Raw genomic sequence first — 27,570 nt, 5'->3', positions numbered from 1 at the left:
ACCGATCTGGATGTTGGCAATAGATTCCGTCTGACGATCACAAAGCGGACTCACACCCAAATGATACTTCTTTTCTACGTCTCCTAAAATTGTAAAAGCAAGATAGAATTATTCACGTGGAGTATGACTATTGCTTAAGTAGATATAGTCTTCATCTCACCTGCACATTCCTGAGGAAAAACACGACATACTTAATCCTCAAGGGAGGATGGCTTCTCAATTAGTTCTTTTTAAAATTTTTAAGTTATTCACACATAGAAAAGATTGCCAAGCTGATATCCTATTTTAAATGTAGGAGATGGAAAATTTTACTAGGTGTTATCCCAAGACTATAATTCTGTCAGCATTTTAATTTAAAATTTAGATTTCTACAAGGAAGGTGCATGAAATGAAGATCTTTGGTTCCTGGCTTTAAATCACTGAAAATACCTTGCATGTGCAGGGCCGTGCCCCCCACAGGAAGGGGGATGGTACAAAGTCAGGGAAATCTTTCTGCACAGCAAATCTTCCAACCTGACTTCTATTTAGAAATGCAAATACTGACATCTCATTGTTTCAAACGAGAACTGCTGATTTCCAAAATATGCTCAATTTGTACATTATTGCCTACATGTACATCTACTATTAGCTGTCACTAAAAATACCAAGCATCTATTGCCCAACTCCTGTAAATGGGTTAGTTTATTCATATGATGCTAAAAAATGAACTGAACAGACTACTCATCACTCAAAACTGTAACTTGCCTTGATGGAAGAATTCCTCTGTTACTTTTTCACTCCACTGCTTGCTTAGTTCCCAGGTCCGACACGGGTTACAAATATCAGCACATTTCAAAGCCATCTAGCAAGCAAAATATTAAAATTCTTTTAAGAAAAAGATAAAGTTCCAATTGTATTAAACTTAAATATACTCCAACAATGGGGAAAATGACACTTTAATAAAAAAAATACTGCAACAGAAAATTCATTGTCTTTTATATTAACTTTATGATGCTATGACGTCTATCAGTCAAGTCTGCAGGACTGGACTAAACATAAAGCTACAAACAAATCATCCTATTCTTGCCCATTTTTATTTTTATTTATTTATTTAATGTTTTATTTCTAGGAGACAGAGAGAGAGAGACAGCGTGAGCAGGGGAGGGTCAGAGAGAGAGGGAGTCACAGACTGAAACAGGCTCCGGGCTCTGAGCTGGCAGCACAGAGCCCGACACGGGGCTCGAACCCACGAACCGCGAGATCATGACCTGAGCGAACGTCGGACGCTTAACCGACTAAGCCACCCAGGCGCCCCAATCTTGCCCATTTTTAGATCCAAGAACTAATTTCTTAAAATACTCAACATCACTAAACATCATCACTAAAGATGGCTAAAAGATGCTCAACATCACTCAACATCAGGGAAATACATATCAAAACCATGACGAGATACCACCTCACCCGTCAGAATAGCTAAAATTAACACAAGAAACAACAGGTGTTGGTGACGATGTGGAGACATGGGCACCCTCCTGCTCTGCTGCTGGGAACGCAAACTGGTGCAGCCCCTCTGGAAAACAGTGTGGGGTTCCTCAAAAAGTTAAAAATAGAAGTAGCCTAGAATCCAGCATTTGCACTACTAGGTATTTACCCAAAGGATACAAAAATACAGATTCGAAGGGGTACATGCACTCTGATGTTTATAGCAGCATTATCAACAACAGCCAAACTATGGAGAAAGCCCCAGAGTCCATCGACTGATAATGGATAAAGAAGATATGGGTTTGTGTATACACACACACGCGCGCGCACACACACACGAATATTACTCAGCCATCAAAAGGAATAAAACCTTGCTATTTGCAATGACGTGGATGGAACTAGGCTGTATTATTCTAAGCAAAATAAGTCAATCAGGGAAAGACAAATACCATACGATTTCTCTCATATGTGAGATTTAAGAAATGAAAGAGATGAACATATGGGAAGGGGTAAGAAGAGAGGGAAACAAACCATAAGAGACTCTTTAAAAAATTGTTTTAATGTTTATTCACTTTTAGAGAGAGACGGGGGGGGGTCCGGGGGAGAGAGGGAGAGGGGGAGAGAGAGAGAGAGAGAGAGAGAGAGAGAGAGAGGGAGAGGGAGAGGGAGAGGGAGAGAGAGGGAGAGGGGGGGAGAGAGAGAGAGAGAGAGAGAGAGAACACGTGCATGAGTATGGGAGGGGCAGAGAGAGACGGAGACAGAATCCAAAGCCCCAAAGCTGGCTCCAGGCTCTTAGCTGTCAGCACAGAGCCCAACACGGGGCTCAAAACCACAAACATGAGATCATGACCTGAGCTAAAGTCAGACATTTAACCTACTCAGCCACCCAGGTGCCCCACCCTGAGAGACTCTTAACAAAGGAGAAATGAGGGTTGATGGCGAGACGTGGGTGGGGATTGGGCTGGATGGGTGATGAGCACTGGGTGTTGTACACAAGTGATAAATCACTGAATTCTACTCCTGAAACCAATATTGCACTGTATGTTAACTTAATACAATTTACGTAAAATTTTGAAAAAAAAAATCATTAAAAAATAATAAAATAAGGGCGCCTGGGTGGCTCATTTGATTAAACATCTGACTTTGGATCAGGTCATGGTCTCTCAGTTCGGTTCGTGGGTTCGAGCCCCGTGTCGGGCTCTGTGCTGACAGCTCAGAGCCTGGAGCTGCTTCGGATTCTGTCTCCCTCTCTATGACTCTTCCCTGCTCGCACTCTCTCTCTCTCTCTCTCAGAAATAAATAAAAACATTTAAAAAATTAAAAAAAAAAAGAAATCTTGAGTATGGAAACTACAGAAACAATGGTGCTTTCCTAAGGAGGAGAGTCACCTTCTGTAAAGTGTTTTACTAATGGAAGGAAATCTCACGGCTTTCCCTCAAAATTTAGCCACTCTGAAAGCTACACTAGACTACTTCATTTTTATTCTAATAGTCACGTGATTTACCCTAGAACGAGATCTTTCCCAGCCCCACTTTACCTGTAAAACCAAATGCCTGTGCCTGGCATCTTCAAGGCATAAGTCACCTCTGTCCAAATGGGACCTGAACAATGACAGATACTCATTTTGGCGACTGATGTCTGTGGCTAGTATCAAAGCACCTATCTGAGTCTCCATTTGTTGCCTGGAATTAGAGAAATATAAAGAGAAAAAAGACTTTCAATTAAATAGTTACTTCTTCATTTTCTTCTTAAACTTACTGCTCTGCCATTCAACTTTTAACCTATCAAAAAAACAATGAATTTTAAGGAATGCATTAAAAAATCCTATTAAAATCATCAAAACTAGGGGCACCTGGGTGGCTCAGTCAGTTGAGTGTCCAACTTCAGCTCAGGTCATGATGTCACAGTTTGTGGGCTCAAGCCCCACACTGGGCTCTGTGCTGACAGCTCAGAGCCTGGAGCCTGTTTCAGATTCTGTGTCTCCCTCTCTCTCCCTCCTCTGCTCACGCTGTCTCTCTCTCTCTCAGAAATAAATAAAACATTAAAAAAAATAAAATAAAATCATCAAAACTAAAACCAAAAGAGTTTGTAGGAAAGTACAAATATGCGTACATTCCAAAAAGAATGCCTTTATTCTGCCAGCCAAGGAGGAATTATTTGCCTAAAAAGAATCCATATGAGCCTCGTATCTTATTTTATAAATTTTTTGACTGGGATATGCTGAGGGGGAAACAAATTTGGTTTCTTTTTTGGGTGTCCGGTATCTGGAAGTCGGAAGGTTGGCTCAAATGGAGAAAGAGCAGCCCATTCAACAACTAAGTCTGGTGGATATTTTGCCTAAGATGCCTTATTATATACTGATGAAACCCCACCAAACAATCTGATAAAGTTTAGATGCAACTGTATTTTCAGGGTCAAGTTCTAGAACCAATTATCTATATGAATATCCAACTTTTCTGGAAAGGAAAAGGTAACATGTTAATGCAAATACCTTATATCATTTTTAAAACTGTCTCAAGTAAAAAAATAAATAAAACTGTCTCAAGTAACAAGAGAAATAAACTTAAAAAAAAAAAATCCCTGCCATTTTTCCCCTCAATGGGCGGTAGCAAACATTATCCTTGTATAAGTAGCAGTAAAGAGCGGTCAACATATTAAAAGGCTCACAATACTGAATATGAAAAAAAAACAAATCCTAAATAAAGGACACATAAAAGAATGCTATTACGCAGTGTTCCTTATTTTCAGTTTTTATCAGCAAGGTTAATCATCAACTGTAAAACATGACAAAAAGAAGAAAGCAAACACTTTAATCTGCTTTAATCAAGAAAAGGATAACATATATACAAAAACTATGGTTTAAGCAATTTTTCTATTTCTACTACAGCAAGAAACAATTTTACTTACCAGAAGTATTGTCATAACTCCAAATGGTATCCATGAATAAAGATTTAAAAAAATAAAAAATGAAGTCCAGCTTTTTGCTATGGTCATTACACAAAATACTTAAGTTTTAAAAATAAAGTTGTTTTAAGTTATGAAAGGGGAAAAAGGAAAGAACAATGAGAGTGACTGAAATTTTAGTACCCAAACCTGTTTTTATGCCTCACCTTGTTTCTAGAATTAGATGGCTTATATCCACTTAACATGGTTTTCTTAAGAGCATCTTCTCTCAGTGAGGCATTATTAAAAGCTTTTGTTTGTGGATCAATGAGATTTTGTTAATCACCATCATATGGGCTCATTTGCACTTGATGCTTATTAGGCTTTCATATCGCCTGCTTAACATTAAGTGGTCTTTTCTTAAACAAATCTATTTCCTGTTCTTTCCATCATCATTTTAGCCTCCAGCTCCAGAAGGGACTCCAGGGCTATGCTACTGAGATATAAAGCATTCTTTCTACTTATAATCAGTTTTGAAACCTTCCTGAAACTTTTAATGAGTGTATTTATAATACAGAATGACTAATTTCTTTACACCTACAACAACATAAGGTTTTATTCAAATGAGCATAAAATGGAAATATGTAACACTATTTACATAAATAAGTAGTAAACTATGAGGCACTATGTATTTGGAGTGAATTTTGTAATACCCAAATCTACAGACTGAGCCATAAGAATTCACTAAAAAAATACTGCTGTCTATACTGAATAGGATTAAATTACTAGAATTCTGATGTAAATTTGTAAGATAAAATAATTTAGCCATTAAACAAAAACTGAAAACTGTGGCACACCTGAATAACTTTTAAACCTTTATAAAACTGTTTTGCCAACTTAATTTCCATAGTTTATTACCAATTAAATGTGTCTTAGCCCAACCTACCTGCTTTCTGATGGCATATGTGAGAATAAACCAGATTCTCTCAATAATCCCACTGCAGATCTCCAGTGGTGATTTTCCAGTACTGAGGTATTCTACAAAAAGGGGCATATCGGAGTTATTTAATAGCAAGTCTCTTTCTGAACATAAAGAATTATCTGTAGGTAATATTAATCTGGTTAAAATTCTAATGTTCATGGACAATCTGTTTACTACTTCTGACTCCATTAAAACATTTTCCAGAATGCAAGAATATTAGAATGCATGATAAATTCACACTGACCTTGTATAAAGTTGCCAAATAATGGTTAGTTTTAATAAGGAAAGGTTGATTGACACCTGGATGATCCAGATCATGAGTGGCAGCCGCAATTAAGCTCAGCAAGACATCCCAAGGGGTTACAGAGCTGGCAAGCTGCGTGGGACAAAAGAAGTAATTACAGACACACCTGAAATAAACTCTGTACCCTTGCCGTGGTTTTGAATTCGCCCCAAATAGTAGTGTCGACTCTCCTCCCCTTCATGGTTCGGACTGTTGATTAGGGTCACTGGGCACCCGCAAGGTGCTGGCCTCACCACGGCACCGGGGAGAGAGGTGGGATAGGATGCGCGTTCCCATCCACATAGAGTTTACAGAGCTTCACCTTACACTGTGTTCGTTGTAGAAAGGTTTACTTAAAATGACAGCTCAAGTATAAATCTTCTTTTTGAGAAATGGGTTTAAAAGAAACACAGGTTTTTGTAGGTTTATTACTGTAGTTGCTACCAACGGAAGACTTATTATTCTTTTTGCAATAAGAACACGTATGTGAGATCTACTCTCTTATCAGGGTTTTAAGTGTACTATTACAGAAGACCTTTGTCTGAGGGTACTTATCCATCAACAAACTGGTTACTGGACTTCAATTAAGAATCCAAAATGTAACATTATTTCTGAGGTCTTTAATGTTGAAGCAAGCTACTGAGTAATCCCCGAACAGTCTCCACTCTGTAAGAAAACCCTCTCCCAACAACGGATATATTCAGAACAGTGTTCACAATACACTCACCCAAGAAAAAGTGATCACGTAAGCTAGCAATTGTAATGTTACTCTCGATAATTACTGCAGATCTTAGTTGATACAATAAAATAATCACAAGAAGTAAATTAATTACCTGACTGAAACTGTCAATGATAATTAACAAACTGTCAGTGGTAAAAAATTAATGATCACCTTTATAATAAAGACAAAGGAGTCAATGGCATTAAGACAATTTTTAAAGTGAACTAAAAACAAGGCAAACGTCATGTCCATCTCTAGGACTGTATCTGACAAGGCCAGATAGTAACGACGTGCCGCACGAAGAAGAAACTGCCAATCATGTGACCATGACGTCTGCAAAGCCATCATCAAGTTCCGTTCTCAAATCGCAAACTAGTAACGGTGAGTTTTCCCGTGTTCAACAAAAAACTTCACGGTTTTTATTGTTGCTATTAGGTGCTAACAGGCTCAACTGAAACAAAATTATAATCTACATAAGCTTAGCTATGAGAACACAAAAAGTAAACACTAAAGTTAGAGCTGATGTCAAGTACAGAAAGAAGGAACTTTGCCTTAACTTTTCTAGCAATTCTGGGGGCTTGGAGTATTTCTTTTTGCACTTTAGAGTCCAGGAATTAGCTCTTAGACAGAAATCATACCTAAAAACTGGAGGCAGATTTCATTTTTTTAAACATTTATTCATTTCTGAGAGACCAAGAGACCGAGAGACCGAGCACGAGTGGGGCAGGGGCAGAGAGAGAGGGAGGCACAGAACCCAAAGCAGGCTTCCAACTGCAAGCTGTCAGCACAGAGCCTGACTCGGGGCTCGAACTCACAAACTGTGAGATCCTGACTTGAGCTGAAGTCAGACGCCTAACCCACTGAGCCACTCAGATGCCCCAAAAGCAGGTTTCCCACTAAATACTAGATTTAAACCTTTCTATCTGACTCCTTCTGTACCTGCATTTTTCTACAGGTGACTTCTCAAATTTCCCCTTTCAGTCTACGTAGCTTCTGACCACTTTATCTACACCTGTAAATGCTTGCCATCCTCTGGTCACTCTCCAGCACATTCCTAGATTTAGGTTTCTCCACAGGAGTAATTACTACAATATGTGTCAACATTCTATTTATTTGTTTAATGACTGCTTCCACTGGATTCCTGCACCAGGAAAACGTACTGAATGAAAGCACTTGAAAGTGTGAAGCCATGTGAAAGCCCAGGAAGTAAGAGATACAATCTTAGGGCTTTTAAAACTGAGTGATTCTATTTTAAAATGTAAACTATAATAAAGGAGAAAGGAAGTTTTGCATTTTAGAGCTTAGTGATTTTATCTATCTCCTTCACTGAAGCTTTGACTAAATTCACTATGTTAACCACGAAATTTTTTTTTTTTTTAATATTTGAGAAACAGACAGGGAGGGGGAGGGAAAGGGGAGGGGGGAGAGAGAGAAAGCATGCGCACACACTCAAAAGTGGGGAAGAGGCAGAGAGAGAGAGGAAGAGGGAATCCCAAGGAGGCTCTGTGCTAACAGCACAGAACTGAACCGTACGTTCATGACCGTGAGCCAAAATCTAGAGTCAGACGCTTGACTGAGCCACCCAGGTGCCCTGAAGTATTTTAAATAAGTGTAATCAAAGCTGCATAGGGCAAAAGGTATTTAAAATAAGAATTATCGGGGCGCCTGGGTGGCTTAGTCGGTTGAGCGTCCGACTTTCGCTTAGGTCATGATCTCGCTGTTCGTGGGTTCGAGCCCCGCGTCGGGCTCTGTGCTGACTGCCGGCTCAGAGCCTGGAGCCTGTTTCAGAGTCTGTGACTCCCTCTCTCTCTGACCCTCCCCTGCTCACGCTGTCTCTCTCTCTCCTAGAAATAAATAAAACATTAAAAAAAGAAAAGCTTAAAAAAAAAAATTATCAGAGCTAAGAGGCAAAAAAAAAAAAAAAGTTTAAAATCAGTGCTGCCAGAGCTGCACAGGTAAGGCAGCATTTTTATTCATTTTTTTTACCACACCCTCCCCACTCTCACACTGCCCAGTGCCTGGCATCAACCCCTACTTCCGCGCCCCCGGCTCTGGTTCAGTGTGGCCAGTGGAAGATGGAGGGGAGCTGCCTTCACCTACCTGTGCACCAGGTTAATTAACCTCCTCTGTGTCTCACAGAACATGACACTTACCTTCATTATTCCACTTACTGGCTGTATGGTGATTATCAATTCCTCCCAAAAACTCTCAACAGAGGCTTCAGGCTTGGCCCATGTTTTTTTTTTTTTTTTTTTTTTTTAAAGCTCAATTAGAAAATTGGGGCACTTGGGAATATACATTTGTTAAAATTGTACCCTTAAAATGTATATATTTTATTGTGGCATAGAAGTGATACCACAACGAAGTGGTTAAACAAAGCCATGACGTATATACTTTAAAAATTCCACCATCTCTTGAATACTAAGACTGGCAACCACATGGCTATATTCTCAGAACTGGCATCAGCTAGCACAAAATGGTTTAGTCAGCCTGCTTTCCCTTCTAACATCTAGCCAGAACTCAGATCCCAGAGGGAGAAGAGTTTAGAAACAAAGCTGAGGGTAAGCAAATGTAATTTCTGGACCCTCAGGGGTAAGAAACATCCATGGACAAACACAGCTTTCCATTATCATCTACAGTGGATGATTCCCACATCTAGATCTCCAACAGATTTTCTCTGGCCAGACTCTTTTATCCAACTCTCTATTCAACATCTCCGTTTGGATACCACGCAAGTACATTTAATTCTACGTATCCAGAGTGGAGCTCATCATCTACCAGCCTTACCTCCAAAACTTGCTCCCTTTTCTACATTATTTCTCTCACAGAATTCCACACTCTACTAAGCTGCCCCCACACAGCCTTCATTGACTCTTCTCCCTATTTCATAGCCCAGACACTCTAACTCCCAAGAGATCTTACAGACCGTTCACCTCTCTCTCTCCCCAAGGCTCCTCGCCTGGCTCGGGCCACGAGGCTCTTTCACGGTGCACCGAAGTGAAAGAGCTTCTGACGGGTGTCGGAAAGTCTCCTGCTTCCCTTCTGCAGCTCCCCCTTCACTCACGGCCCTGGACTCATGCTGTCCAGCCCTCGGGAGCTCACAGGAGCTCCGTGGAAGTGAAGTGTCTTCACACAGAGCCGGGAGTTGCTCTGGATCAAGACCTCGCCTGGACTTTCTGGCTTCTCTCTCAACAACCGCCCGGTTCTACAGCTGCTGCACAAACGACTGTAACCACGACGGGAAACGTGAGCCAGACAGGTCTCGTTTTGTGAAAGAAGCCTCTCATTTTGAGTCAAATCACTCATTTAAGGCAAAGGATTTGAAAGTAAGTCAAAGGAATTTTCTTAGGATTCTCACCCTCTGTAAATGTCAGCATCTTACCTTAGGTTCTTTTAAGTAACAGTGCATGGCCTGAGTGACATCTGCAGCATGGACCGCATTGTGGTAAGGGTTCTGACTGTGGTAATCTTCTTGAATCATAACTGCACCAAAGAAAAAAGATCTCAAATTTAATTGTACGTGGGGAGCCTGTGCAAAGTACAATTGTGATAATTATGAGTTTTCCCTGACAATTTTCATGCGGCATCAGCTAATTATTCAGATTCAGATGACAATCACCTCAGAACTCATATGTATGCCCAAAGAATCAATACCATTGTGACTGCTAACTTGTTTGAAATCATCAGAAGGTTTTCATGTCAAGACAATATTTTATTTCTTTTTCTTTTATTAAAAAAAAACATAATTTTAAGGTTTACTTATTTTTGAGAGAGACAGAGTGCTAGCAGGGCAGGGGCAGAGAGAGAGGGTGACACACAGAATCTGAAACAGGCTCCAGGCCATGAGCTGTCATAGTCCCGATGCGGGGCTCAAACCCATGAGCCATGAGACCATGACTTGAGCCAAAGTCAGACACTTAACTGACTGAGCCACCAGGTGCCCCTCTTTTTCTCTTTTAAAATGTGAGTCTATCATTGTGCCAAACTCCCCTCTTTAAAATGTAATTTAAATAGGGTTTCTCGATTCATTAAGACATTACAATTCATTCAACAAACACTTATTGTGCCAAGCACTGTGTTAGATTCTAGAAATTTATCAATAATCAAAAATCTTTATGAAACTAAAATATTACAGTTATTGGGGTAGAAGAAGATGATCCTATGGGTGCATCATCAGTGAGGTACGTCTCAGATCTGGAATTAGTTCTCATACGTAGGGACGGACCTCCTCTTAACCCACGGACCATGTGCTCCGTGTCTGTTAGGCTCTCGTGATGAGGCGACGAGGGTTAGGGGATTATCCCTGCTGCCATCAGGCCTGCAGCAGTCCCAAGAGTGTAACACTGTAATTTTCTGGTCACCAGTAAAGTGAGCCAGTCCCACAGTGGTGAGCCACGACTCACAGGTGAGAAGGAGGGAGCATTAACTCTGTTTTTATTTTAATCCACCTTTTCAAATAGCCTTCTATTTACTCCTTAATATCTATTTTCATATATGTTTTATAATTTACACAATTAGTGGAGTATTATAGGCATACAAATTAGAAATAAATATGCATGAAGTTTCTCAAAAGTCCTAGGTAATAAAATTATCTTCATTCAGCATTTAAGAGTAAAGAAAATATTACTTTCTTCTTTAAAAAAAGTAAATAATCCTCATGCTGATTTTCTTCTAACATTTATTTAGTAAAAACTTCAACTTTTTTCTTAGCAGAGTGGTCTTAAACAAGTATCACCCTGCATATTTAAACATATTAAAAATAATATTTAAAGTTTACTGTAAAGAGATTTCTGGGATCAGGAAAAGAGAATGCCTAAGTGCAATGCGCCTTATCTTTTAAAGTCTGAGCCTTCAAAGTTTTGAAAAAGGACAGAAATTGTGTCATCTTTGTGACAAAGCTGTGGTCAACCTAAGAGACTGACTGTAAAAGAGTCCCTTCTTCGCCATGCCCTTCACTGTGGCTTCGAACCTCAAAGCTTCCTGGCCAACAGGGGTCATTCAGCCCTGTCACACTTGCTTTGGCCGACAGCACGCGCTGGGAGCGACGCAGGGCACACCAGGGCTCTCCTGGAGACTGCCCGTCACTCTCTGAACAAGCTCGGTTCATCGTAAAATAGATTTCCTTCATTTTTTTGTTTTTAATGTGAATTTATTAAGGTGCCAACTCCCTCTGCCTCCCATTTGAATGTAATGGGAGACCATGCAGAGCTGAGGCCCCAGCCCAGGCCCACAGAGCAGCTGTGTGCTGTCAAGTGCGGGTACGTAACTGAGCTCAGCTAGACTACAAGCAGCATTCAGCAGCCCCAGAGGCCCAGAAGCTAAATAAGTGTGTGTCATTCCAAGCCACTAAATTTGAGGTAGTCTGTTTTAGAGCAAGAGCTCACTGATAAAACTGGTGAAAACTGAAGCAGATATTTGTTCAAATGTATACTGTTAAATGGGTTACAATCACTTACCTAAAAATCTACGAAGCTTCATCATATCTAAATGGAAGTACTCAATTAATCCATGAAGACTAAATAAATGAAAGGTTAAACTTACTAGACTATTTCCTAAAATGAAAGAAGAAAAGATATTAGTAGGAAATAATAACCTAGCATAATTTCACTGTGCTTCCAAATATGGGTTTTGAATATAAAACACGAAGATCTAAAATGTACATGCTTTTATTTACCAGCTGTGAACTCTAAATCTCACATCTCTTTTCCATTCTAAGGGGAAATATGGCTTTGTTTCATTTTCCTACAGTAAGGTAACTGAAAGATAAGCATTTTCAAATAGATGAGTTTTTTGAAAGACACCAAAATATTTAGAATCACTAGAAAACTGTACAGCAAGCTCCAGCTAGACACCCCTCTACCACATCACTTCAGCTGTATGAGGATGTCCAGTCAAAGTCAACGGTGGTAGCTGCACCTTGTTCAGTGGAGGCTGTGTTTGCTCTTCCAGGTACAGAGCCAGGAGGAGGGATCGATGCCCGCGAGACAACCGCTCACCTACCCCACGCCGCAGCAGGAAATCGGAGTAGCTGGAGGGGCGGTGGGCACAGACGAGGCAGAACTCTATCCTGTCACTCGAAGTTCACAGCCAACAATTACACAGCAATCTCAGTATGGTTTTCTAGTGAAATGGTTCTCTCTCTTTTTAATCTTTATTCACTTTTGACAGAGGCAGCGCGCACGCCTGTGTGCACGCGCATGCAGAGTGCACACCGAGGGGCAGGGGTTCAAAGCCAGCTCCACGATGACAGCCGCAGCCCTGAGGTGCAGCTTGCCCCATGAGCCACGAGGCCCTGACCTGAGCCAGAGCTGGGTGCGTCCCAGCGAAACTGGCAACATACAAGGACAAAGAGAGAACTGTGAAAGCAGCTAGGGAGAAAAGGGCCCTAACATACAAAGGGAGACCTATCTACTGAAACTTGGCAGGCCAGAAAGGAATGGCAGGAAATCTGCAATGTGATAAACAGAAAAAATATGCTGCCAAGAATCCTCTATCCAGCAAGCCTGTCACTCAGAATAGAAGGAGAGATAAAAGGCTTTCAAAATAAACAAAAATTGAAAGAATTCATCATCACTAAACCAGCCCTACAAGAAATCCTGAGGGGGACTCTCTGAGGGAAATGTTGTAGGGAACGCAAGATGCTAGAGACACCACCACAAGCATGAATCCCACAAAGGACACAATGACTCTAAACCCACATTTTTCGGTAATAACATGGAATGTAAATGGGCTGAATGCTCCAGTCAAAAGACACAGGGCAGCAACATGGATAAAAAAACAAAATCCATATATTTGCTGTCTAAAAGAAACTCATTTTACACTGGAGGACACCTTCAAATTGTAAGTAAGGGGATGGAGAAATATCTATCATGCTACTGGAAGTCAAAAGAAAGCTGGAGTAGCTATACTTACATGAGACAAACTAGACTTTAAAGTAAAGACAATAACAAGGGATGAAGAAGGGCATTATATAATAATTACAGGGTCTATCCATCAGGAAGAACTAACAATTATAAATGTCAACGCACCGAATATGGGAGCACCTAAAACAATCACAAACAGAAACACTCTTATGGATAAGAATGTGCTAATAGCAGGGGACTTTAATACTCCACTTATAGCAATGGCTAGAGCGACCAGACAGAAAATCACTAAAGACACAATGGACTTGAATGACACATTGGACCAGAGGGACTTGACAGATATATTTAGAAGTCTACATCCTGAGGCCATGGAATTCACTTTCTCCTCAAGTGTGCATGGCACATTCTCCAAGATAGATCACATACTGGGACATAAAGCAGCCCTCAATAAATATAAAAGAATCGAGATCATAACATGCACACTTTCAGATCACAATGCTGTGAAACTTGAAATCAATCAAAGGAAGAAGTCTGGAAAACCCCCAAAAACATGGAGGTTAGGGAACAGCCTACTAAAGAACGAATGGGCCAATCAGGCAATTAGAGAAGAAATTTAAAAATATATGGAAAGAAATGAAAATGAGAATACAACAATCCAAACTCTACGGGATGCAGCAAAGGCAGTCCTAAGAGGAAAGTACACTGCATTCCAGGCCTATTTCAAGAAATTAGAAAAAATGCAGGTGCAAAATCTAACAGCTCGCCTAAAGGAACTAAAGGCAGAGCAATAAGAGCATCCCAAACCCAGTAGGAGAAGAGAAATAAAAATTAGAGCAGAAATAAACAGCATAGAGACCAAAGAAATAATTGAACAGATCAATGAAATGAAGAGTTGGTTTTTTGAAAAAATAAACAAAACTGACAAACGTCTAGCCAGGCTTCTCAAAAAGAAAAGACACAGCACTCAAATAGACAAAATCATGAATGAAAATGGACTTATTACAACCAACCCCTCAGAAATATAAGCAATTATCAGGGAATACTATAAAAAACTATATGCCAACAAATTGGACAACTTAGAAGAAATGGACACATTCCTAAACACACACTACCAAAATTCACACGGGAAGAGATAAAAAACCTGAAGAGAACCATAACAATTGAGGAAATCGCATCAGTTATCAAAAATCTCCCAACAAATAAGAGCCCTGGGCCAGATGGCTTCCCTGGGGAATTCTACCAGACATTTAAAACACAATTAATACCCATTCTTCTCAAGCTATTCCAAAAAATAGAAATCGAAGGAAAACTTCCAGACTCATTTTATGAAGCCAGCATCACTTTGATTCCCAAGCCAGACAGAAACCCAGCAAAGAAAGAGAACTACAGTCCATTATCCTTGATGAATACGGATGCAAAATCCTCAACAAGATACTTGCAAATCGAATCCAGCAGCACGTAAAAAGAATTATCCACCAAGATCAAGTGGGATTCATTCCTGGGTTACAGGGCTGGTTCAATATTCGCAAATCAATCAATGTGATACATCACATCAACAAAAAGAAAAGATAAAAACCATAGGATCCTGTCGATAGATGCAGAAAAAGCATTTGACAAAATACAGCATCCCTTCTTAATAAAGACCCTCGAGAAAGTCGGGATAGAAGGAACTTACTTAAACATCACAAAAGCCATCTATGAGAGGCCCTCAGCTAACATCATCCTCAACGGGGAAAAACTGAGAGCTTTCCCCCTGAGATCAGGAACACGACAGGGATGTCCACTCTCACCACTGTTGTTTAACAAAGTGCTGGAAGTCCTCGCATCAGCCATCAGACAACAAAAGGAAATCAAAGGCATCAGAATTGGCAAAGAGAAAGTGAAACTTTCACTTTTTGCAGACGACAAGATACTCTACATAGAAAACCCGACATACTCCACCAAAAGCCTACTAACTGATCCATGAATTCAGCAAAGTTGCAGGATACGAATCAACATAGAGAACTCGGTTGCATTTTTATACACCAACAATGAAGCAACAGAAAGAGAAATCAAGAAACTGATCCCATTCACAATTACACAAAAAAACCATTAAAATACCTAGGAATAAACCTAACCAAGGATACAAGAGATCTGTATGATGAAAAGTATAGAAAACTTATGAAGGAAATTGAAGAAGACACAAAGAAATGGAAAAACATTCCATGCTCATGGATTGGAAGAATAAATATAGTTAAAATGTCATTACTACCCAAAGCAATCTACACATTCAATGCAATTCCAGTCAAAATTGCACCAGCATACTTCTCAAAACTATAACAAACTATCCTAAAATTTGTATGGAACCACAAAAGACCCCGAATAGTCAAAGTAATACTGAAGAAGATGGACAGCAACTTGCAGAAGAATGAAACTAGATCATTTTCTCACACCATACACAAAAATAAACTCAAAATGGATAAAGAACCTGAATATGAGACAGGAAATCATCAAAACCCTAGAGGAGAAAGCTGGAAACAACCTCCTTGACCTCAACCACAGCAATTTCTTACTTGACACATCCCCAAGGGCAAGGGAATCAAGAACAAAATGAACTATTGGGACTTCATCAAGATTAAAAGCTTCTGCACAGCAAAGGAAACAATCCATAAAACTAATAGGCAACTGACAGAATGGGAAAAGATAGTTGCAAATGACGTATTGGATAAAGGGCTAGTATCCAAAATCTATAAGGAACTCACCAAACTCCACACCCAAAAAACAAATAATCCAGTGAAGAAATGGGCAGAAGACATGAACAGATTATTCTCCAAAGAGGACATCCAGATGGCCAACAGACACATGAAACGATGCTCAGCATCCCTCCTCATCAGGGAAATACACATCAAAACCACACTGAGATACCATCTCACGCCGGTCAGAATGGCTAAAATGAGCAAATCAGAGGACTCTAGATGCTGGCGAGGATGTGGAGAAACGGGCACCCTCCTACACTGTTGGTGGGAATGTAAACTGGTGCAGCCCCTCTGGAAAACAGTGTGGAGGTTCCTCAAAAAATTAACAATAGAACTCCCCTAGGACCCAGCAATAGCACTGCTAGGAATTTACTCAAGGGATACAGGAGTGCTGACGCACAGGGGCACATGGACCCCAATGTTCATAGCAGCACTCGCAACAAGAACCAAAACATGGAAAAAGCCTAAGTGTCCATCAACGGACGAATGGATCAAGAAGATGTGGTTTATCTATACGATGGAATACTACAGGCAATGAGAAGAATGAAATCTGGCCATGTGTAGCAACATGGATGGACCTTGAGGGTGTTATGCTGATCGAAATAAGTCAGGCAGAGAAGGACAGATACCATATGTTTGCACGTATAGGAGGATTAGGAGGAACTTAATGAAGGACCATGGGGGAGAAGAAGGGGGGAAATAGTGGGGGACGGGGGGAGGCAAACCATGAGAGACTCCTGAATGCCGAGTCAAACTGAGGGCAGATGGGGTGGGGGAGGGGAAGGGGGGAGATGGGCATGGAGGAGGCACTTGTGGTGATGAGCACTGGGGTTATATGGAAACCAACTTGACAATAAACTATTATAAATAAAATAAAGTAAAATTAAAAAAAATTAAATGTTAAAATGTATTTGAATCCTGATAACACTCTATTGATACAAACAGAAGGCCACCTGGTTTAAAACCATTTGTTAAGAAGTGAACTGTTTTCTGTTATTATTGCTGTAACCCACTTTTCCTTGGTTATATACATAGACATTTCACAATGTAAGTTCAAACAAACAACCCAGCTAAAATATAGGCAGAGGATATGAGTAGACATTTTTCCGAAGAAGACACACAGATGTCCAAGAGGCAGATGAAAAGATGCTCAACATCACTAACCATCAGGGAAATACAAATCAAAACCATAATGAGATACCACCCTACACCTGTCAGAATGGTTATCAAGAAGACAAAATATAGCAAGTGTTGCTGAGGATGTGAAGAAAAATGCACTGTTGGTGGGAATGTAAATTGATGCAGCCACTATAGAAAACAGAATGGAAAGAATTTTTTAATTTTTTAAAAAAAATTTTAAAAAGAGCAATTCCATCTCTGGGTATTTACCCAAAGAAAAGGAAACACTAAGTCAAAAAGATATAAGGATTCCTCTGCTCAGTGCAGCATTGTTTGCAATTCAAGCAACCTAAGTGGCTAGAGACAGGTGAATAAAGAGGGTGTGGTACATACAATGGAGTATTATTCTGCCATAACAATGAAGGAAATCTTGCCATTTACAACTACATGGATGAATTTTGAGGGCATTATGCTAAGCGAAATAAGTCAGAGGGAGAAAGATAAATGCCATGGCCTAACTTTTATGCAGACTCTTAAACAAAAAAACCAATCTCACAGATCCAGAGAACAAACTGGTGATCGTCAAAGGTAGGGGTTGGGGGTGTTGACAAAATGAGTGAAAGGACTCAAAAGGTACAAATTTCTAATTATAAATTAAGTCTGGGGGATGTAATGTACAGCATGGTGACTATAATTAATAATACCGTATTACATATTTGAAAGCTGATGAGAGAATAGATCTTAAAAGTTCTCACCACAAGAAAAAAATGTAACTATGTATAGTGATGGATGTTAAACAGACTTTTTGTGCTTGTTTTAAACACATACATGTATTAAATCCTCACTCTGTACACCTAAAGCTAATATAATATGTCAATTATACCTCAATCTAAAGAAAATGGGTGAGAAGTGCTGAAAATGGAGGAGGGTCCTGAGCTCTTGCCCTGCAAGGAACAGGCCCAAACCACAAGTCCACATGGAGTAACTCACTGAGAATGACCTGAAGAGTAGCAGAACGGCTCTTCCACAGCTAAAGATGTAAAGAAAAAGCCTCATCAAGAAAGGCAGAAAAAGCAGAGGCGTGGTCTGGTGAGGACCCACACAGCCAGCTCGGCGACCCACAAGCAGGAGAAATGTCACAGGAATAAAGAGCCTCCCTGGGAAGTGAAGGGGTCAAGCCCCACAGCGCACCCCCAGCCCTGAGGATCTGCGCCAGGAAGAAAAGCCTCCGTTACAACTGGCTTTGGAAATCGGCACAGCTTATGTCTGTCTAGAAGCCTGGAGAATCAGGGAAGCTTGAGTCCAGGAGAGCTGGAGGGCTGTGGGAAGCCGGGATTCCACTCCTCAAGGGCCCGCACACAAACTCACTTGCCTGAGACCAGCACAGAGGCAATAATCTAAAGAGCACCTTGGCCATAACTGAAGGAGATTCACTGACTCAATTGTAGCGCTTGTGCAGTAGAGTCAGGGATGCAGGAACTTTCTCCAGGAAGGAAGCACTGAATGGCACATTTTCCTTGCCTTCCTTCTGCCTAACTGGCCCGATGCTGGCGGCCACCAGTTCTGACACATCCATCCACCTTGCCGGCGCCGCTTACCCTGACCAGATGCCCCTGTGGGCCTGTTCAACCCAACCTTCCCACCCTGGTGGGGACCCTTCCAAAGCAGCCCCCAGCGCCCGTCTCCCCGTGTACACAGCATGCGGCCCCGGTGGGGACCAGCGCGTGTCTCCCTGAAGTGGCTACTGTCCCACCATACTGAGTCACCTCGGCTGGGCCCGGCTTCCAACCTGGTGGGGATCGCAGGCCTGCCTAACAGTGCACCCACAGAAGCTGTGGTCCAGCCACAGAGAAGGGCACGTGCAGCCCACACAGGGAAGTCCCTGGAGTGCCGGGCAGAGTGACGGGGTGGGGGTGGGGGGGGCGCTTCTGGGCCCCACAGGATGCCTCTACATAAGGCTACATGTTCAAGACCAAGAGGCACAGCTGATCTGCCTAATATACACAAACAAAAATAGGCGGGGAAAGGAGGAGACAGAGGAGCATGTTTCAAATGAAAGAACAAGACGGAGCTTAAAAAAAAAAAAAGAACTAAATGAAATGGAAATAAGCAATCTACCTTATGAAGAGTTACCAAAGTAATGGTCGTAAAGATGCTCTCCAGACTTGAGAGAAGATTAGATAAACTCAGTGAGAACTTCAACAGAGATAGAAAATATAAAAAAGAATGTATCAGAGCTGAAGAATACATTTACTAAAATGAAAAACACAGTAGTGAGAATCAACAGCAGATTAGATGATGCAGAAGCACAGGTCAGTGATCTGGAATTCAGGGTAGTGGAAATGAAAGGAATGAAAGAAATAAAACTTGACTACTTTCCTACACCATGTGCAAAAATAAACAAAGTATATGGACTCAAGACCTAATGTAAGAGCTGAAAGCACAATGGAATATTACTGTAATAGAACATTACTCAGCCATTTGTGATAACACGGATGGATCTAGAGGGTATTATGCTAAGTAAAATAATTCAGACAAATAAAGACCAATACCATATGATTTCTCTTATATCTGGAATCTAAAAAACAAATGAACAAACAAAACAACAGAAACAGACTTACAGATACAGAGAACGTGATTGCCAAGAAGGTGGAGGAATGGGCGAAACAGGTGAAGGGGATTAAGAGGTACAAAATTCCAGTTATAAAATAAATATGTTACAGAGATGTAATAAAGTACAGCATAGGGAATATAGGCAATAATAATAACTTTTTATGGTGATGGATGGTAACTAGTTCTGTGATGATCTTTTGTAATGTATATAAGTGTCAAATCTTTATGTTGTACATCTGAGACTCAATTGTATCTCAGTAATAAAAAACAATGTCTATTCATTCTATGTGTTTAGGTTATCACAGCATTCTCCCAAACCTGTTTTCCAAACCTAATGAAACAAATTACCAATTTCTAGGTCTTGGATAAGTATTAAGAAAGCTGCAATCTAATGGCAAAATATCTTCTGGAATTCAGGCAATCTGCAATACATGTAATGTCTTCCACCAAGAACTTTAAAGGAATCGGAAAGAAAACAGTCTATCAAAGTGTACTACCCATATCTAACTGGAAAACTGCATGTAATATTGTTTCTTATTTCTAGTTTTTAAGATAACAATAGACTATTTTAATACCAGTAAATAAGAAAACAAGTCAATGAAACATTTCAAAACAAGTAGCGCTTACCCATTCTTCTTGCATAGAAGAACTTATTTTATATAAAAATGGTGCACTTTCTTGGAAAACAAAATTGTGCTTACAGAAGAGCTACCTTCATACAAATGTATCCAGTGACAGAACCGCTCAGGGTGTAGGTACGGGTCCTTACAGACGGCAGCTAGGAGGACAAGGCTGCCGCCAGGACACAGACCTGGCAGCGAGGGTCCTCACACGCCAGGTAGAGTTCAGGGGTGACAAACCCTATCTTGCTGTTTTACACATAACCTCTCATTCCTATAAAAGGAATGTCAAATATATTTATACCGGATGATATGTAGTTTTCCCCCTTGCAGTGGACAAGCTGGGACCCTTTGTCTTGGTGGGAATCACTGAGTTTACCTCTTCCCTGCCCTCCCCCCTACTATGTTATCTGGTGAATTACCAGAGTAAGGAATTCAGAAAGCACTGGATCAATAAGCAAGAAAGGAAAACTCTACACTTGGATGCCATATACACATGTTATCCAGAATTCATTTCTGGTTAAGCAGTTTTAAAAGGAAAGCACTTCTAATCAAATAATAAAAATTAAAAAAATTTTCTTCTGCCCATTTGCTCTTCATGTATAGAATTCCTGTAACTTTTAGGTGGCTATAGTTAAATGAACATGTGTATCACCATCTGTAAAATCACAGGTGTGTAGCTACCTCCTAACAACCAAACCTAAGAAGAAACCATTCGCGCTCATCTTCACAAAAAGTAATGAGGTGATAAACATGAATGTGAAGTGCTAAATTAACTAACATAAATAGTGGCTATTCTGCCCACCCCCCACCCTGTACTTTCACCAGCAAGACCCCTGACTACCAGGATATGTGCTGTTTAAAAATGGAAGTTAGAGGACAATGAGCTATTTCAGGGAGTGAAAGTGTCCCAGCAGATGATTAACAGGTGAGGAGCTACGAGAGTTTATAGACGGGAAACACGTGGAAGGTGCGAAGGGCGGCGTGTTTCACCTCCATGTATCTTGGGATAACAACTAAGTAATATTCACATTAAGTTAGATAAAACGGATTTCCCAGTTCTAGAAGATGAGTCACCTGATACTTTACTATCTACATGTTTTAAAAAGGGAAGGCTGGGGCGCCTGGGGGCTCAGTCGGTTAAGCGTCCGACTTCGGCTCAGGTCATGACCTCACGGTTCATGGGTTCGAGCCCCGCAAATAATAAATAAAAACATTAAAAAAAAAAAAAAAAAAAGGAAGGCTGAAGGGAAAGACAACTGTGTAAATGATACTAGAGCATTTTCCGTGTGGACATGCCCAAGTCAGGTCAGAGAGAGGCGCAGAACAGTCCGTCCAGGGCGAAGGAGAGGTGGGAGAAAAAGAGAAAAGAAAAACAAAACAAAACAAAACAAAAAAACATCAGGGAAGTGGGAGGGGGCTGTGCTGATGAAAACAGTTCACTGTCTTTCAGTTCTGCCTAGGACTGGCCCCTTTACTTTCTGTCAACAGGGTACAGACAAATAGAAGGTGATTCCAAAACTATTTTCACTTTACATGGCCACACAGCTTACAGGGAATAATGTAGTAATACAAAAAAGCTAGACCCACATTGATTCTCAGGATGAATTAAGTTGTATCTGCTTCTCCATTTCCCACATTTAGCTTTCTTATGAAAGGAGCTTCATTCCAAAGAAAAAAAAGAAAACAAAAAGGTAATTTCAAAGTGCACAGCAGTGAACTACGTATTTACTTCATTCTAAATATTTTTTGAGAGCAAGCGAGCAAGAGAGAGAGCATGAGCAGGGGAGAGGAGGGACAGAGGGAGAGAAAGAATCTCAGGAAGGTTCCATGCTCAGAGCAGAGCCCATGCAGGGCTCAATCCCACAACCCTGGGATCATGACCTGAGCTGGAATCAAGAGTTGGATGCTCAATCAACTGAGCCACCCAGGCAGCCCACTTCATTCTAAACACTCCCAAGTGGCTTCCTCTTAGCATACTTTCCAATCTGCTTCACTTATTTTTTAAGGTTTATGTACTTATTTTGAGAGAGAGAGAGACAGAGACAGAGACAGAGAGAGAGCATGCATGTGCAGGAAGGGAAGCAAGAAGGGGAAAGAATCCCAAGTAGACTCCACACTGTCAGCACAGAGCCTGATGCAGGGCTCAGTCTCACAAACTGTGAGATCATGACCTGAATAGAAATCAAGTCAGATGCTTAACCAACTGAGCTACCCAGGAGCCCCCTGTTTTACTTACTAAAAAGATATTTAGACAAGTAAGGTCTAGTTGAACTACATGTGCCATTTTTATGTCAAAAATTTTTCTTTAGATAAAAATGATTCCCAAAGGGAATCCTTTTCCTGTTCCCAAAGAGAATAACGATGCAAGACCTTTACCCCTAAAACCAAACAAAACACAGGAAGGGGTAAACAGATTAGAATCAAATGGTGTTTTCAAACCACTCATACTGTGTAGATTCTCCTAAAGAAGCCAGAAGCTCATCTCCATCCAACCATGAAGAAGCAGGGTCACAGGGAACCATGATCATGTCACATCATGTCATGTCACATCTCTCAAGTGCACAGAGAAAGAAAAGCCTAAGAGCCATAAATTTAAGAGAAAGGATATCTCTATAATGTCATTCATCTACCACATATCTGTGGCTATTAAAGCTGGAACACAGTATCAGAAGATGTCAGTGTAAATCACCACAATCCAAAAGAAACCAAAAGAGAAAAATAAAATAATGAGGTAACAATTTCACTTTGGGTTATCTGTAATAGTAGCGTTACTTAGGGACAGATGGCCAAGTGATGATGATGATGGTAACTTTTGATTAATGCTAAGAGTAATGAAAAAACAGAATTGGGAAAGTGATTCTCTGAGCTTATAGATCAGTCCCTAAAGAAAGGACAAAACGATGTTCTGTTGGCAGCAGAGGGCTCGTGACCTACGTAAGCGAGAGCTATAGCCTCCCGCGTGACTGTACCATCAACGCAGCGATCTAGAGTACACATTAATTTGAGTAAGTCAAATTCTTCACTTACCATTTGTTAGTCTATCAAATAGAAAGATATCAAAATTCCAATTTCCAACTTTTTCCAGCATACACTGAAAAGAAAACCAAACATTCCTACTGTAATTTAAGTTCAATAACAGTCTGTCTTTTATAGAAAGTCCATAGAGAAATTAGTGAAAATGCAAAGTGATTTACTTTAAGAAATGCAAAGTATCATTCTCCTTTCAATCATGACCTTTCCAATTGGCTCCAAAAGTGTCCAAAGGGTAATCTCCATTTAGAAAACAAAATCTTATTTTGTTTTCCAGTTAATGAATGTATAGGTAAGGTTGCTTCTTTCAATTCATTCCTATACTCCCATGAACTTTTCAAGAATTCTAATATAATTTAACACCATGAACCATGCATGGTTCATACACTGCATGGTCTAGAAACTAGATTTTAAAAATAATTTATAATAGCTGAGTACTTACTATATTCCAGATAATGTTGAAAGTGCTTTGCTTACTCTTACTATTCATACCAAGACTATGAAGTAGGCATTGTCTTCAACCCTCATTCATAGATGGGAAAACGGGCTAAACGAAACTAACTTGCTCAACTAGAAAGTAACAGAGCTGGGATAGTAATTAAATCAGGTGGTCTAATTCTGGAACCTAAGCACTTGAATCTATACTTCATCATGCTTAAGTTATTTGTTATTCATTTTCTTAAAAAAAAAAACTCTCAACTTACAGGTATTTATTTATATTCTTTAAATATCATTATACAATAATCAACAGCATTTATTACATTTAATACACTTAAGTTGATGTGTATTTCAGTTGAGCAAATAAATCTCACAACAACTGAGCCAAACTGATAATATTTTTACACCATGTATTGTAACGTGAAACTTTTGTGGAAAGTTCACTATTGTATACATTTATCAATAAATTAACATAAATACTCTTACTAATAGAGATTATTTATGATAGTACTAACAACCACTCATACACAGAACAATAGTCTCATTTTATTTATTTATTTAAAAAAAATTTTAATGTTTATTTTTGAGAGAGAGACAGAGTGTGAGCAGGGGAGGGCAGAGAGAGAGGGAGACACAGAATCTGAAGAAGACTGGGCTATCAGCAGAGAGCCCAATGCAAGGCTTGAACTCACAAACCACGAGATCATGACCTGAGCCGAAGTCAGACGTTTAACTGACTGAGCCACTCAGGTGCCCCAATATTCTCATTTTAAAAAGAAGACTTGTAAACTTTTTATAATTTAAAGAAAGCATGAATACTTTTCTATAGATTTCTTTCATCAAACAGGAAAGTAATTTTTTTTCACTTTAATGTAATTTGAAAGACGGTACCTTAGCCCCATGTACACACACTTACAAAATCTGGCCTATAAATACTAAGTAAAAAATAATTTTAAAAATATCAGAAACATAAGATCATTAAAAACTCTCATTTGGTCAAAAACAAGGTCATCTGAGCTCCATGTTCATTAAGACATTTCTTTTCAACCATATAAATAATGCTCACAATCACTGGGTTTAATTAGAAAATGTATAAATCTTCAAAATATCTCAGTGACACAAGACACTATAAAAAATCATCTGACTGTAAGTTATGAGACCTAACGCCCTGTGCTGGGCTCACTGCTAACCAGCGGGTGGGCTCAAACAAGTCCTCGATACCCCTTAGGCCACAGATTCTTCAGGCAGAGCATACAGATTAGATCAGAATTGCCACAATACTCTTCCCAGAGTTGAGCTTCTGTGTTACCTTATAGTTTAATGTTCTACTGATCTACTTGTTGCTTAATGTTGTAATAAACAAAAATATTTTCACTCTTTTAGTTACTTCAGAGATTTCCCTTGCTGTTATACCTGATTATAAAATGAACACGTGCTCTAAAAGAAAAACTGAAAAATGGCCCTGAGTTTTGCATACAAAAACAGGTTCTAATAAATCAATCCCATATGGGCAAAAAAGGGCTTCATGAAACTTATCAAAAATTAATGTTTTCTTGAAATAGTTATACACACCTTGGCTTGTCCATTATAATCATCATCTAAAATGTTTAGAGAATTTGAAACGGTAGTACCACGAAAAAAGCGAGAAGATCTAAGATACCGCTGGAAACTTAGTAACCTTCTGATATTCCTTGCAGACACAGAAACTTCAATTTCAGATTGAGCTGAAATAAAAGACGAAAAAGGTGAGAGTATAGCAAGTCAAAACTGTGAACACACAACCTTTGTTATACCCCTTTCTAGCTATATACAAATATTTTTATTGTTTTTTTAAATTTTTTGTCTTTATTTTGAGAGACAGAGACAGAGGGCGAGCGGGGGAGGGGCAGAGGGAGAGGGAGACAGAATCCGAAGCAGCTCCAGGCTCTGAGCTGTCAGCACAGAGCCCGACGCGGGGCTCGAACCCACAGACTGTGAGATCACGACCTGAGCCGAAGTCGGACTCTTAACTGACTGAATCACCCAGGTGCCCCTACATACAAATATTTTTTAAAAATGAATCATTATAGCACATTTCTAGGAGAGAAGGAGCACTTCATTTGTATTTTCACCTAAGGAACTAAGAGCTGAAGGAACTAAGAATGAACAGTCAATTCTGACAGGACTTAGAAAGTTAATGAGGAATGTGGCTGGATTAATGAGGATTTTGTTTTTGCTTAACTCTGAAGAATTGTCACCTCTCATTCTATTGCTTGAATATACTGGATACACATTATGGAGCAGAAAGAGAAAAATCTAGTTTCAAATTACCCTTCATACTATACTGAGAAGCCTGGTCCCAAGTGACATATGAGAATTTAACAATTACACAACTACAACATCTCAAATCCCAATGAGATATCATTTCAAATATTAAGATAATTTTATTTCGAAGAAAAGGAGATGGACTGGAAAATTATGTAACATACTCTATAAGAATTCTAAAGAATAGAGACAAAAATCCTGTCAGATGAAAATCTCTAGAAAAGAGCCATTTTTTCCCTCTACTGTTAGAACAAACCTAAATTTCCTAAGTAACAGATGAAGTAACGGACTTGGGTTAAAAGACATCTTCCAGGGTACACATTATCTTTAAACTCTAGAATCAAACCAAATTCAGTGAAATGCTCATAATATAGAACACATGACAATGGAGACTAAGGATCAACAATTATCACCTCTCTTCTTAAAACCACCAGGATGAACGGCAGGTGAACAAACATATTCTCCCCTGAGCGTCCAGTCCCTAACTCCTCTGTTGACCTCTATTTCCCTGTGTTTTCACATCTATAGAGTAATGGCAATAATATCCAATTCAAAGGGTGCTGAATTAAGTGAGAGAATGCATCCATGAGCTGGATACATAATAGGTATTAAGTAATTGGTTGCAACGTAGAAGATGATGAAATTGATATGATGCCACTGCTTCTCCAACCATGCTTCCATGTGGTTATCCTAAATCCCCAACCCATTGGTGTTGCTCTAAATAAAAGCATTCATTGGCTTCACATCATCTTAAAATGAACTCCATCTCCTTAGCCTGGAAGAAAACGCTTCGTGTTTCAGGTGTCACGTTCCCTGGGAGGTACGTGTGAGCCCCTGCACGCACACTCCCCATGTAGGAGACATGGGAGATGCTTCCTCTGGGTTCTCCAGGCTCCCCGTGCAGATCTCTATCGGACTACTTCTGTACTGGATTATCACCACTTATTTATCTGTCTCCTTTAATGAAGGACAACCTCCAATGTAGCCAAGAACTACTTTTTTTTCATCTCTTTACCCCAAAGCCTAATAATAGCACCAAATAGGTATGTGTAAAATATAATGAACACATGCATCCTATTTTTGAAACATCTGATGTTTTCAGGTTCCCACATACTCACATAGCCAGAAATAAAATAATGTACACTGTTATGTACATTTTTCATAAGGTACTCATTTTTCATTCCAGTGAGTCTAAAACAAAGTATTTAGAGCAACTATGGAGTTAATTTTCTGATCTTTATCAAAGTAACTTACATTAAAAGGACTACAACCAAAATGGTAAGACTATTAATATCAAATGATTATGCCTGAACTAGAATTAGCATGTTTGAGGAAATGAGGGTAGACTAAGTGTTCTGTGAAAACAACGTTCCAACGTGCTTTGCAAAAGGGCGTTTAGTCCTCAACAATGAAAAACATAAATATTATCATTCATTCTACACATGAGAACATTGAATCTACAAGGGATTAAGTAACCTTCCCATGGTCACGCAGCCAATATAGGACAACTGAATT

The 27,570-nt window shown here is 39.8% G+C and overlaps 1 protein-coding gene across 4 annotated transcripts in view; it reads right to left on the bottom strand.

Moving 5' to 3' along the window:
* The window catches only part of PDE7A (phosphodiesterase 7A), a 123,203-nt gene that overhangs the window by 6,871 nt on the left and 88,762 nt on the right, over positions 1-27,570 (bottom strand). For 3 of the 4 annotated variants that reach the window (XR_005530927.1, XM_039246961.1, XM_039246962.1), the window contains exons 4-12: positions 25,324-25,475; positions 23,311-23,374; positions 11,787-11,882; positions 9,713-9,813; positions 5,571-5,702; positions 5,291-5,382; positions 2,999-3,143; positions 745-841; positions 3-83 (exon numbers count right to left, since the gene is read on the bottom strand). Coding sequence is in view for 3 of the 4 variants with exons in the window: in XM_039246961.1 (XP_039102892.1) it covers positions 3-83; positions 745-841; positions 2,999-3,143; positions 5,291-5,382; positions 5,571-5,702; positions 9,713-9,813; positions 11,787-11,882; positions 23,311-23,374; positions 25,324-25,475 (960 nt within the window). In the remaining variant the exon portion in view is untranslated. The remainder of the gene's footprint in view (positions 1-2; positions 84-744; positions 842-2,998; positions 3,144-5,290; positions 5,383-5,570; positions 5,703-9,712; positions 9,814-11,786; positions 11,883-23,310; positions 23,375-25,323; positions 25,476-27,570) is intronic. The other variant, XM_039246963.1, reaches the window with a different exon arrangement.

Source organism: Hyaena hyaena, unplaced genomic scaffold (genome assembly GCF_003009895.1).
Source record: "Hyaena hyaena isolate Hyena2069 unplaced genomic scaffold, ASM300989v1 scaffold_287, whole genome shotgun sequence".
Classification (NCBI taxonomy): Eukaryota; Metazoa; Chordata; class Mammalia; order Carnivora; family Hyaenidae; genus Hyaena; species Hyaena hyaena.
This window is presented reverse-complemented; position numbering and strand designations above follow the sequence as displayed.